Raw genomic sequence first — 11,724 nt, forward strand, 5'->3', positions numbered from 1 at the left:
ATCCTTACATACATATTCATGGGATAGCAACATGTAATCATAATATTTAAAACAGGAAGAGTCTGGGTGAAGTCTGGGCGGAGTCATCTTTTGGGGATATGTTTCAGGGTCTTTGGGGGTCTTCAGATGAAGTAACGAGGTCTTCCTCAGGGTTGAACTTTTTACCTTTCTTGCTTTCAATGACTTCATCCTCTTGTTAATTGGACACTTGCAATTATCTTCCCCTTATCTGCTGGTAATGGCAGCCTCACCTGTCTTCCGTGCAGATGTTTACACTCCCCCAGTGCCCAGCTAATCTTGGCGGTGCCAAGATTTATACTTATAACTATCTCCAAGACAAAAGTTAATCCTTTTTGGGTCTTGACCTGTCTCAGCTGCTTTGTTCACTTCTTTTCTCAGTTTAACCCTGAATTCTACTAGTTATGAATACAAAGATATCACAAGTTTTAATTCTACATAAAGTAAATTCACACATACAGCTTGGCCTGCTCTCCTCTCCTTACAGGAGTTCATCCTGTCAGGATCTTTTCTCTCTTTCACTCTGAAGGGACCTGGCCATCCCAGCAACCACACAGTCCAGCAGGAGCCAGGAGAGCAGTAAGGAGGGCAGCATGGGCAAAGCCCTGAGCCGGCCAGGCTGTTTGTGCTGGAACTGCTGTTGCCTGGGGAAGGGCCAGCAGGAGGAGGATGACTTTGAGGAGGACTACGTGCCCCAGAGGTTGATGCCGGCACCAGTTTCAACACAGAGCCAAGCAGAGCCCAACAAGAAGGCAGCCAGACGGCCATCATGGAAAGTCTGGAAAAGCAGGAGGGCTCCGGTGAGCCGGGTGTTGGAAGTGTGTGTCTCCAACCCTTCCCTGTGGGAGTCGAGCACCATGCTCACCCGGCATCGCCCGGGCCAGCCCAACCCCAGCAAGCCCATGTCCAAGGAAAGCCTCAGCCACGGGCACCACAAGACCCTGGAGGCCTCTGGGTAAGCCTGCACGGAGCACGTCAAGCTCTCTCCATGCCTCAGCCTGGAGCTGCTGGATATGGGACTGGGCATTCCCATCCCCTGCCAGTCCTGTGCGTCCCCGGGGGGTGCCGGCAGCCCCCTCGCCAGCAGCGCAGGCTGTGCCAAGGAGGTGGTGGGGCCGTGCCAGGAGGAGGACTCTGCTGCGGGGTCCCAGCTCTCCCACAGACCTGCAGTATCCCAGTTCTTCCACACGGACTGACTGCAGGAGTTCATGGAGCTGGAGGAGCAGTGCCAGGAGGAGGACTCTGCTGTGGGGTCCCAGCTCTCCCACAGACCTGCAGTATCCCAGTTCTTCCACACGGACTGACCTCCTGTCTGTGGCCAGTGCCAGCTGGTCCATGGTCTTTGGAGACCTGTGCCAACTGGTTTTGGCATCCTGGTGCTGTGCTGAGAGGTGGAACTGGAATAGCAGGCTGGATCTTTGTGGCCACTGGATGGACAAAGCTACTTGTGTGTTTAGATGATCCCCAGATTTGGTGGAGTGTGTGAAGGTGGAAATAAGGATGAGTGCCACCTTTTAATTAAAAGATTCTCATATAATCATCTGGTAGATCAGGCTTATCAATTTATAATTATCTTAAAGATGGCAGCACTCCTAAAGCTTTGTTTTGGCCAGGTGCCCCTTTCTCACAGCCGGATTTCCATGTTAAGGAAAAGCTTTTCCTGCTTGGCCAAGGCAGGGGAAGTGAACAACAGGCTTGTCTGCAGTGACCTTCAAGTGAAACCAAAAACCATGTACAGAGAGCAGGGCTTATGCCTTCTGAGGCCAAAACAAACTCTCCGGTGATGGGGCAGATACCCAGCTAATAGACTAAACTAAACACTGCTTTGAATATTTTTAATTTGGCTGTATCTGCATGGGTTTATCAATCTGGTGTTTGCTCTCCTCCGAGTTTCGGTCTGAGGTGCCTCCAGGCAGATCTGTAATTGCAGGCAAATTTTGCTGTTCATTAGCTTGCTTGTTTGGACCCTTCCTAGACAGAAAAGAGACAAGGGAACTCCCAGTGAAGGCTTGAGATGTAGGTACTGAGTTTCTTTGCCCTTAAATACTTTGACAGAAATGCTCATTGTCAGGTAAGTTATAAGCTGTGCTTTTCTCTAAAGCTCCCAGTACTGTGGTGGACATAACCCAGAGAGTGATGGAGGTGCTAAGCTAGAACAGCATCACACACAAGCATCCGGATCCAGATCATACAATCATAGGTCTTTCACTCCTCATAGCAGTGGGCAAAGGATCCCTCTTCTGTCTCCCTGGGGTCTCCAGGAATGCCAGGAGTTGGGGAGTGCCTTGTTGTTGCTGGGGTGAGAGAAAGCTGGATCAGGTATGAAACATTGCACGCACGCAGGGTGCTCTGGCAGGTCCTGTGTCTCACTTGCAGAACAGGCTTCTCCAAAACAAACCCGAAATGGTGCTGCTCCCTGAGCTGCTTGCACAATGGCAGAGCTTGATGAACTGATTGCTGCCTTCCTGAGAACAAGCTGTAATCTTGTGCACAGGCAGCCACCTCAGCGAGGGGTTATAGCACACCCACAGCTCTCAGGAAGAGCACTTCTCTCCTGGCTGCAAACAGGATTTTTCCTGCTGCCTCTCTTTAAAATGGGGAGCTCCATTCACTCTCCTCCCTATTCCCCAGTGCTCGGGACAACAAGATGCAGCTTGGACCCTGAAAATTTAGCAAAAAAGATATTTAGGTGTCATATACATACATACTCATAATTACTAAATCCTTTTGCTTATAAAGAAAAGAAAGATGGGCACTGAAATCCTAAAGTAAAACTCAGTGAACCAATCTTTTCAAAGAATCATAGAATTTTCAGGGTTGGAAGGGACTTTTAAGATCACCTAGTTCCAAACCCCCTGCCACAGGCACGGACCCTCCCCCACTAGAAAAGCAGCTGTAATTTGGTGTTGCCTTGCCACTTGGAGGATCTCATGTGAAAATCTGCTCAGTGCCACGTTTTCCTCCTGTACCATAAACTCTGTGTCCTGGGAATTTGTGGGGACCGAATATGAAATTGCTGCTTCCCACCCTCTGTGGCCTGGCCTTTTATCTCCATGCCTGAGGATCTTCCTGCCCATTCACTTTCCTACTCTGACCTCAATTCCCCCGGGTTTATTGATTGCCCAGACCATCCTGATGAGGCCTCCAAGCAGCAGATCCAACATCATGGAGGATGAGGACGAGGGTCTCCTCATCTGTCAGACCGGGGATGTCCTAAGTGCAAGATGTAAGTAAACAATATTATTAGCTTTTCAGATAGAATAAATTCTTCTAGCCTAAAAGCTGAGGGGACTTCTTGCAAGTCTTTTCTTCCTGTCTTTTATTCCTTTGGGGATGGGGAGTTATTCCTTCTCTGGACCTTCCGTTTTCTTTCCTTCCCTCCCTCCCTAAAAAAAAAAAAACATAAATGGTACCTACTTATACCTGTAAATGTGCCTTGATGAGAGCTCTCCAGTGACATCCCTCCCAATGGGTATTTTCCATTTCAAGAGGCACAGTTGAGAAGAATCCAGTTGGTCTGTTTGTTTGTTCCATTTGTGTCTTATGGCTTGTTTGTTCAATAGCTGAGGAACTTCACAACTTGTGTGACTGAGAGCTCTTTTCTTTCCAGATGAAGCTGTTGGTTTTTTGGGTGAAGGCACTTTTGGACAAGTAGTGTAATGCATCAATCACCAAGAGTAAGTCTTTTTCATTGGAGACATTTTCTTGACTGATACCCTCCTGGTGTGGCTCGGGAAGTGCTTTCTGACTGCCTCAGGCTTTATCTTTACCTCCTCCTCTGCTGCTCTGTTCCTTGAAGGCTGCAGCAGTTCCCACACACAAACTGATGTTAGTTTAGTGCCTGAAGCTGCACCCTCCACACCCTCAGAAAACCTTTTCTGATGAGGTTCCCATCGTTATGAACACCGTAGAGGGTGATTATTCCTGAAGATTCTGAGGTAAAACTCCTCCTTGTTTCCCCTGTCTTTCCAGCAATGGCAGGAACGTGGCTGTGAAAATAGTCAAAGACGCTGCTGCGCACTCCGGGGCAGCTCAAGCAGAGGTGCAAGTGCTGGACTCTTTAAAGGCACTGGACCCCAGCAGCACACAGTGAGTAGACAAAGCCAACCTGGCTGGGCTTTGGCTTGAACACTTCCCAGAGGGCACCTTCTGGAACAGGTGACTCCTGGAGCCAAGCGTTACACAACTGCCTGTGCCAATTCCTGTCTTTTTCCGCTTTTGCAGGCACTGTGTCCAGATGTTAGACTGGTTCGAGTACCAGGGCCACGTCTGCATCGTTTTTGAGCTGCTAGGGCCCAGCACTTACAACTTCCTCAAAGAGAATTGTTCTCTGCCCTTCAGGCTGGAACACATCAGGCGCATGGCCTATCAGATCTGCAAAGCTGTCAGCTGTCAGTAGCGTTCTGTTGTGCTTCATTTGTTCAAGTTTCTCAGTGGGATTTGCTAAGGAGACTTCTTATCTTGCAGTTTTGCATGTGAGCAAGTTGACACACACAGATCTGAAGCCAGAAAACATCTTACTCGTCTCCTCTGACTATACAGAGGAGTACAACTCCAGCCTGGTGAGTTGCTGTCCTCTTCTCCACCTCCCCCTCTGCCATCCTATGCCTTTCTTCAGGCTCTCACATCCCATTTCTTCACTGCAGAAATATGTGGTGCACAGACTGAAACGCCCAGACATCAAAGTGGCGGACTTCGGGAGCACGGTGCTTGTCCATGAGCCTCGCTGCTATCCGGTCACTACAAGACCTTACAGAGCTCCTGAAGTCATCCTAGGTCAGTGGAAGTCTCTTAGGTGCAGCTTTGGCCCAAGATCTTTTGCTGCGCTCTTGAAGGGTGCTAACAACTGTGGCACATCCTGGTTGAGCTGTTGAACTCTTTGCATCCTGGTACAAACATGAAGCTTCTGAATCTTTCCACAGCCCTGGGATGGTCACAGCCATGTGACCTTTGAAGCATCGGATGCATTCTCCTTGAGGAGATTCCAAGTATTTGAGGTAGGCAACTAGGAACCTCAAAAGATGCAGCACGTACAGTGCCACCCATCTTGCTCAACACGGGAATGCTCTGTGCAAGAAAGGCAGTGGCGTGTCTGCAGTGCCACCCTGCAGACAGAGGAAGATGTAGGCACAAAGGAACTGTCTCAGCAGAAGACTTGGACAAGCTGCTCTCAGTGAACACTTGGCCAGCAGCTTGGTGTGAAGGGTGACCATGGAGAGAGAGGAGAAGGCCCGCTCCCAGACCACCAAGGCGCTCCTGAAGAAGAGGCTCCAGTTGAGGCTCAAGGTAAGAGGGAGAGGCTGGCGTGGGACAGGGTCACACGGCGCTGCCTGGGTGCCAGGGCTGGGTTTGCTGGAAACAGGGGTCCTGGCAGCCACCTCCATCCCACACCTCCTCCTCCTCCTGCCCACAGGAGGTGGGCTACAGGCAGCAACCAGCAGTGCTGCAGCGTGGCCGCCAGAGCCAGGTCTCGTCCCTTGATGGTGAAAAAGAGAAAGATCCTGACAGGATGAACTCCTGTAAGGAGAGGAGAGCAGGCCAAGCTGTTTGTGTGAATTTACTTTATGTAGAATTAAAACTTGTAATGTATGTTAATGAATTTGTATTCATAACCAGTAAATTTCAGGGTTAAACTGAGAAAGAAGTGAACAAAGCAGCTGAGACGTGGCATTTTCCACTAGAACAATGTAACCAAACACAAGGCCCTAACGGGATTAACTTCTGCCTCAGAGATAATTAAAAGTGTAGGTCTTATTCTTAAAACAAGGCACTGCCAAGGCCATTTAGGCACCAGCTGGGCACCAAAGAATGTGAACATCTGCACAAGAAGAACATAAAGATGTCACCACCAACAAATAAGAAGAAAGTTATGGATAGGGTCTGATATTGCCTTGTAACAATATAATGAAGTCAGCAAGAATTGAGAATGTAATGATGTTGTAACCTCCCCTTTTCCTGTATAAATACCCCAACCCTTTCCCTTAACCCTTGGAACTCTTTTTCCAGCCAGAGCTGGGAGTTCCCCAGATCCGCAAATAAAACCTTTGCTGTTTAAAGGCTTAAAACTCTGTCTCTAAACAGTTTATTTGGCCTTTTGGGCTTCAATGGGGACAGACTGCCAGAGCTGCCCTGCCCCAAGAACTGTCAAGCCAAGGCCATGGGGAGACACCACGTCCAGGTAGGGAGCCCAAGGGCAATGGGCATGGACATCTTCCCAGCCCAGGAGCTGTTGGGCAGCTGGGAGGTGCTGGAGGGAACAGGCTGGGCCGGGAGGCTGCCAGGGCATCCTGGCAGAAGAAAGGACTTTTCACAACTGGGACATGGAGACACAGGGGCAAGGGCCAGAGTCATTGCAGTCTCTCCTTGGTTTCTCTTGCAGTTGGGCAGCCTGGTAGGCAGAGTGACAGAGGAGGAGACAGCTTGCCAGCCAGGCCGGCTGCCTCTCCTCAGGCAGGATGTGGCACCCAGGCATGCACTCACAGCTCAGCCCTCAGGAGCTGCCAGCACTTGCTGTCAGAAGCCACGTCCCCCTCCAGCTACACGCTCCACACCTTTAGGCAGGGGCAGAGACAAGGCTGCCAGCACCAGCTGCAAGCTGCCCCATCTGCCACCTACACCCTTTACATCATCTTCTTCCAGAAGCAGTTACAAGGCTGCCAGCACCTGCTGCAAGCTGCCTCCTCTGCCAGCAGCAACCTTTGCCAGAGGCAGAAACACAGCTGGCAGCGCTGCAAAGAGTGGCCCCCAAGAGGTTGTCTCCTCTGCCCAGGGCACATGGGGTGACCGGGGCACATCTGCCAGGGTGGAGAGCCGGAAGCCTGCCCTGCACGGCCCTGGAGCCTCTGCCCCAGCTGGAAAGGGGACAGCCTGGCACGTCCCCAGTGAGCCCCAGAACAAGGTTTTCACTGGGCAATGGGGATGCTGCAAGCAGCCAGCAGCACGGCAGGACCAGGCGATACCAAGAAGAGCAGATGAAGGCTGGGCATGAAAAAGAGAAAGATCCTGAAAGGATTAATTCCTGTAAGGAGAGGAGAGCAGGCCAAGCTGTTTGTGTGGATTTACTTTATGTAGAATTAAAACTTGTAATGTATGTTAATGAATTTGTATTCATAACCAGTAAATTTCAGGGTTAAACTGAGAAAGAAGTGAACAAAGCAGCTGAGACGTGGCATTTTCCACTAGAACAATGTAACCAAACACAAGGCCCTAACGGGATTAACTTCTGTCTCAGAGATAATTAAAAGTGTAGGTCTTGTTCTTAAAACAAGACACTGCCAAGGCCATTTAGGCGCCAGCTGGGCACCAAAGAATGTGAACATCTGCACAAGAAGAACATAAAGATGTCACCACCAACAAATAAGAAGAAAGTTATGGATAGGGTCTGATATTGCCTTGTAACAATATAATGAAGTCAGCAAGAATTGAGAATGTAACGATGTTGTAACCTCCCCTTTTCCTGTATAAATACCCCAACCCTTTCCCTTAACCCTTGGAACTCTTTGTCCAGCCAGAGCTGGGAGTTCCCCGGATCCACAAATAAATACCTTTGCTGTTTAAAGGCTCAAAACTCTGTCTCTAAACAGTTTTATTGGGCCTTTTTGGGCTTCAGGGCAGAGGCAGCAGCACAGCCCTCGGGGCAGGAGAGACCTTGGCTGGGCAGGGGGATGCCCAAGAACACTGCTCCAGCTCTCTGTCCTTGGAGATGCTCCTTGGGCACCTGGGTGGCCCAACTGGAGCCAGGACTTGGACCCAACATCACTTCTGGGTCCCTGGGCCAGCTTGTGGCTCTGGGATGGGCACAGCCCTTCCCACCACAGAGCCTGGGACCTCTGGGTGCTGACTGGGGAGGAATCATAGAATCATAGAATGGGCTGGGTTTGAAGGGAACTCAGAGATCATCAAGTCCAACCCTTGCTCCACTCCCCCCGTGGTTCCCAGCCCATGGCACTGAGTGCCACATCCAGGCTCTTTTGAAATATCTCCAGGGATGGAGAGTCCACCCCTTCCCTGGGCAGCCTGTTCCAATGTCTGATTACCCTCTCTGGAAAGAATTTTTTCCTAACATCCAACCTAAACCTCCCCTGGCAGAGCCCAATCCCTCGGGTGATGCAGTGCAGGCAGAGGGTACAAGGTGAAGCCCCTTCTGCTCCTGGGCAGCACCCGAGCTTCTGCCAGGGGGCAGATGGTGCCTGAGTGGTTTGGTGCTGGGTGACCTGAAAAACACCATGAGAAGAGATGGAGCTTGAGATGGATAATCCTGCAAGGCACAGAGTGGTGTGACCAGCACACAACCTGGGAATTCTTGGAGGATTTTGGGCAGGACCTCAGAGATCATCAAGTCCAACCCTTGATCCACTCCCCCCATGGTTCCCAGCCCATGGCACTGAGTGCCACATCCAGGCTCTTTTTTAAATCTCTCCAGGGATGGAGAATCCACCCCTTCCCTGGGCAGCCCATTCCAATGGCTGATCACCCTCGCAGTAAAGAAATTCTGTCTAATGTCCAACCTAAACCTCCCCTGGCACAACTTGAGACCTCTTGTGCCCTCTTGTCTTGCTGAGAGTTGCCTGGGAGCAGAGCCCAACCCCCTCGTGGCTCCAACCTCCTTTCAGGGAGTTGTAGAGAGTGATGAGGTCTCCCCTGAGCCTCCTCTTCTCCAGCCTGAACACCCCAGCTCCCTCAGCCTCTCCTCATAGGATCTGTGCTGGATCCCTTCACCAGCCCAGTTGCCCTCCTTTGGACCTCCTTCTCCCGAGAGGCACCAGACACAGACAAGCACTATGGGGAGCTGTCAGCTTTCATTAGGTTCAAAAAATCCACAGGTGAAAGGCAGCTGGCAGCACGGCGGGGCAGGCAGGCTCAGGGCTGGTGGCCACCTCCAGGAACCCTCCTGGTGCTGGCAGGGGAGCTGGGTTCCTTTCTCCGATGCACTCTATGGAGGGCCAGGCCTGCCCTCGCCTCAGGGACGTACCTGGGCCAGCCTTGGGCGTGTCCCTGGGACTGGAGGAGGGCTGTGTGTCACCTCTGGTCTCAGAGGCCACCTGCACAGGGAGAGCAAGAGCAGAGGGATGGAGGGGATGTCAGCAGGAGGACACACAGAGCCCCAGGCATCTCTCTGCCCCACACATCCGGGCGCCAGGCCGGGTTCCGGCACCTCGGGATGCCCGGTGCTGGCCACGGGTGCCTGGCTCACCTGGTGCTGAGGGTCCCAACACAAGGGAGAAGCCGTTGCTTCTCCTTCATCTTGGGCAGATGGCGCATGGTGGGGCGTGCCAGTGTCTGCCAGAGGTGATGAAGTCCCTTCAGCCTCTTGTGCTACCAAGGAGCCAAAGGCTGTGCTGGGCTCTGCCTGATTGCCCATGCCTTCTATGAGGTCTTGCTGTTCTGTGGACTGCTGGTCTGGTCCCTGTGTCACAAGCACAGCCTTGGCCATAAACTCCCTGACAATAAAGTGGTCGCTGCCCACCAGAGCCAGATCATCTTCTGCGGGGCTGGAGGGAACAGGTGCCAGGCTCTCTGCCTCCACTGCTGTGTCTAGCTCACTAAAGGCAAGACAAGCTGGTGCTTTTGCCTTCTGTTCTGCCACAGGAGCCAGAGGCAAGTGGTGCCCCTCTTTCTCAAGAACTCTGGCCCGGGCAGAACCTGCTGGCTCCATGTCCATGAGCTCCAGTGATTCAGGAAATGTGCTCTGCTGGTAATTATCTTCCTGTCCTTCAGACTCTGTGCCCATGCTGCTGGATGAGCTGGATTCCTCCTGGAGGACAAACTTGAGGTCCTGAAAGAACTCCTGGGAAGAGGGCCAGATGATGTCATCTCCATCACTGTCCTCTTCCCCCTCCTGGTCTAAGTCCCCTGCTTTGTTCTCCAGCACTGTCAGGAATCTCCTCCCTCTTGCCCTCACTTGATGCTGGTTGGGTCCGGGGGCTTCCATCCACTCCAGCATGTTCTCTCTGCTGGTGGCATCATGCAGGAATTCCCTGCGCCTTGCCTCTGGCTGACACAGGCTCAAGCTCACTCTGCAGATCTGGAGGGAAAGAGGGGTTTAGTAAAAGCAGCCTGGCTCCCAGCAGCACCTGCATGCCAGGGCCCTGCCGGCAGTGGCTGCTGTCAGAGAAGGGAGATGGTGGGGCCGGAGCCGTGCGGCACAGCGGCGTGATCCAGGCAGAGGGAGGCTCCATCCCCCTGTCCTGTCCTGTCCTGTCCTGTCCTGTCCTGTCCCGCCCAGTCCCATCCCGTCCCGTCCCATCCCATCCCATCCCATCCCATCCCATCCCATCCCATCCCATCCCATCCCATCCCATCCCATCATGCTGGTGAAGGGACTTGAGCACAGATCCTGTGAGGAGAGGCTGAGGGAGCTGGGGGTGTTGAGGCTGGAGAAGAGGAGGCTCAGGGGAGACCTCATCACTCTCTCCAACTCCCTGAAAGGAGGTTGGAGCCACGGGGGGGTTGGGCTCTTTTCCCAGGCAACTCTCAGCAAGACAAGAGGGCACAAGAGGTCTCAAGTTGTGCCAGGGGAGGTTTAGGTTGGACATTAGACAAAATTTCTTTACGGAGAGGGTGATCAGACATTGGAATGGGCTGCCCAGGGAAGGGGTGGATTCTCCATCCCTGGAGATATTTCAAAAGAGCCTGGATGTGGCACTCAGTGCCATGGGCTGGGAACCACAGGGGGAGTGGATCAAGGGTTGGACTTGATGATCTCTGAGGTCCCTTCCAACCCAGCCCATTCTAGGATCCTATGATTCTATGAGGTGGAGGATCACTGAGAGAGACCTTGGCTTCCAGGGCGAGGCTGGCAGTCAGTGAGGGAAGCAGCAAAGACAATCATGGTCTTGCTGACGGGAACCCCCCAAGGACTTGTGCTATCATGGGTGAGAGACTGTCAAAATTGGCCTGGAATAATAATCACCACAAGACCCAGAGGTTAATGTTAAAAAACGTTCCTGCTTCATTATTAAATACATAAATCAGACACATTACCAGTAGAAATATGTATGCTGTAGATTTCCACTGTTTAAATGGTATCTAAGACTGTCATCCCCTGCACAATTACACACTCTGCTCATACTCCTCCCTCTGTGTGTAAAGGGGATTTAACCAGCCACATAAAAAGGGAAAAGAGCTTTCTGCTTATTTTCCCCTTTCTTTAAGAAGCATCCTTCAGGACAGACTTCAGGATGAAGGAGAACTGGAAACAAAGCAACTTTGTTATCTTCCGTTTCTGCTCTCAGAAGATCAGATGTGATTGTTCTGAATTTACAAACATGCAAGGAACACTTACATTCCTCACAATAACTGTTCCCACAGCAGGGAATAAAAGCTGCATCAGTCAGTAGGGCTCTGCAAATAGGACACAAGAACTCATCAGGTATGGGATCATCACAGGAAGAGGAGGATGAAGAGGATGGCTCTTAGGATAAACAGAAAGGCTTTTCCTTCTTTCCTCTGGCATAAGCTTCCCTGGAGGCAGAGTGGGGAAGGAAAAAGACAAAAGTTAAAGATGGGCACAAGGAAAAATTTTACAGCTTTGGATTTTGTGAAAGGAAGTAAGAGATGGAATTTTGGGGTGGAATTTTATACTGGAAAGCCCGGTATCTCTCAGCCCAGGAGACCAGATTTCTTCTTTGAACTTGGGACACATTGCTGGCTCACGATCAATTTGGTGCTGACCAGGACCCCTCCCAGCCTGTGCTGAAGGTACAG

At 51.5% G+C, this 11,724-nt stretch overlaps 2 protein-coding genes across 2 annotated transcripts; one reads left to right on the forward strand and one right to left on the reverse strand.

Annotated features, from left to right (window-relative positions):
* The first annotated feature begins 3,955 nt into the window (after positions 1–3,955).
* LOC139790609 (dual specificity protein kinase CLK1-like) lies at positions 3,956–5,266 on the forward strand. The gene is made up of 3 exons (XM_071732483.1): positions 3,956–4,107; positions 4,243–4,409; positions 4,486–5,266. Exons 2-3 carry the CDS (start codon positions 4,256–4,258, stop codon positions 4,890–4,892), a joined length of 561 nt encoding a protein of 186 aa, XP_071588584.1. The 5' UTR covers positions 3,956–4,107; positions 4,243–4,255; the 3' UTR covers positions 4,893–5,266.
* Positions 5,267–8,825: 3,559 nt separating this feature from the next.
* LOC139790560 (uncharacterized) lies at positions 8,826–10,258 on the reverse strand. The gene is made up of 2 exons (XM_071732427.1): positions 9,212–10,258; positions 8,826–9,059 (listed from the first exon to the last, which is right to left on the reverse strand). Exons 1-2 carry the CDS (start codon positions 9,959–9,961, stop codon positions 8,826–8,828), a joined length of 984 nt encoding a protein of 327 aa, XP_071588528.1. The 5' UTR covers positions 9,962–10,258.
* Positions 10,259–11,724: the final 1,466 nt, after the last annotated feature.

The sequence above is a fragment of the Heliangelus exortis genome, assembly GCF_036169615.1.
Source record: "Heliangelus exortis chromosome W unlocalized genomic scaffold, bHelExo1.hap1 SUPER_W_unloc_2, whole genome shotgun sequence".
Lineage (NCBI taxonomy): Eukaryota > Metazoa > Chordata > Aves > Apodiformes > Trochilidae > Heliangelus > Heliangelus exortis.

What these genes read in the sequence shown, in the direction of transcription:
- LOC139790609 (XM_071732483.1), top strand. Translation starts at nt 4,256, where the DNA reads ATGTTAGACTGGTTCGAGTACCAGGGCCACGTCTGCATCGTTTTTGAG. An exon ending in GATCTGCAAAGCTGTCAGCT is followed by an intron (nt 4,410 to 4,485) that starts GTCAGTAGCGTT and finishes CTTATCTTGCAG; the next exon opens with TTTTGCATGTGAGCAAGTTG.
- LOC139790560 (XM_071732427.1), bottom strand. Translation starts at nt 9,961, where the DNA reads ATGCTGGAGTGGATGGAAGCCCCCGGACCCAACCAGCATCAAGTGAGG. An exon ending in GTTGGGACCCTCAGCACCAG is followed by an intron (nt 9,060 to 9,211) that starts GTGAGCCAGGCA and finishes CTCCCTGTGCAG; the next exon opens with GTGGCCTCTGAGACCAGAGG.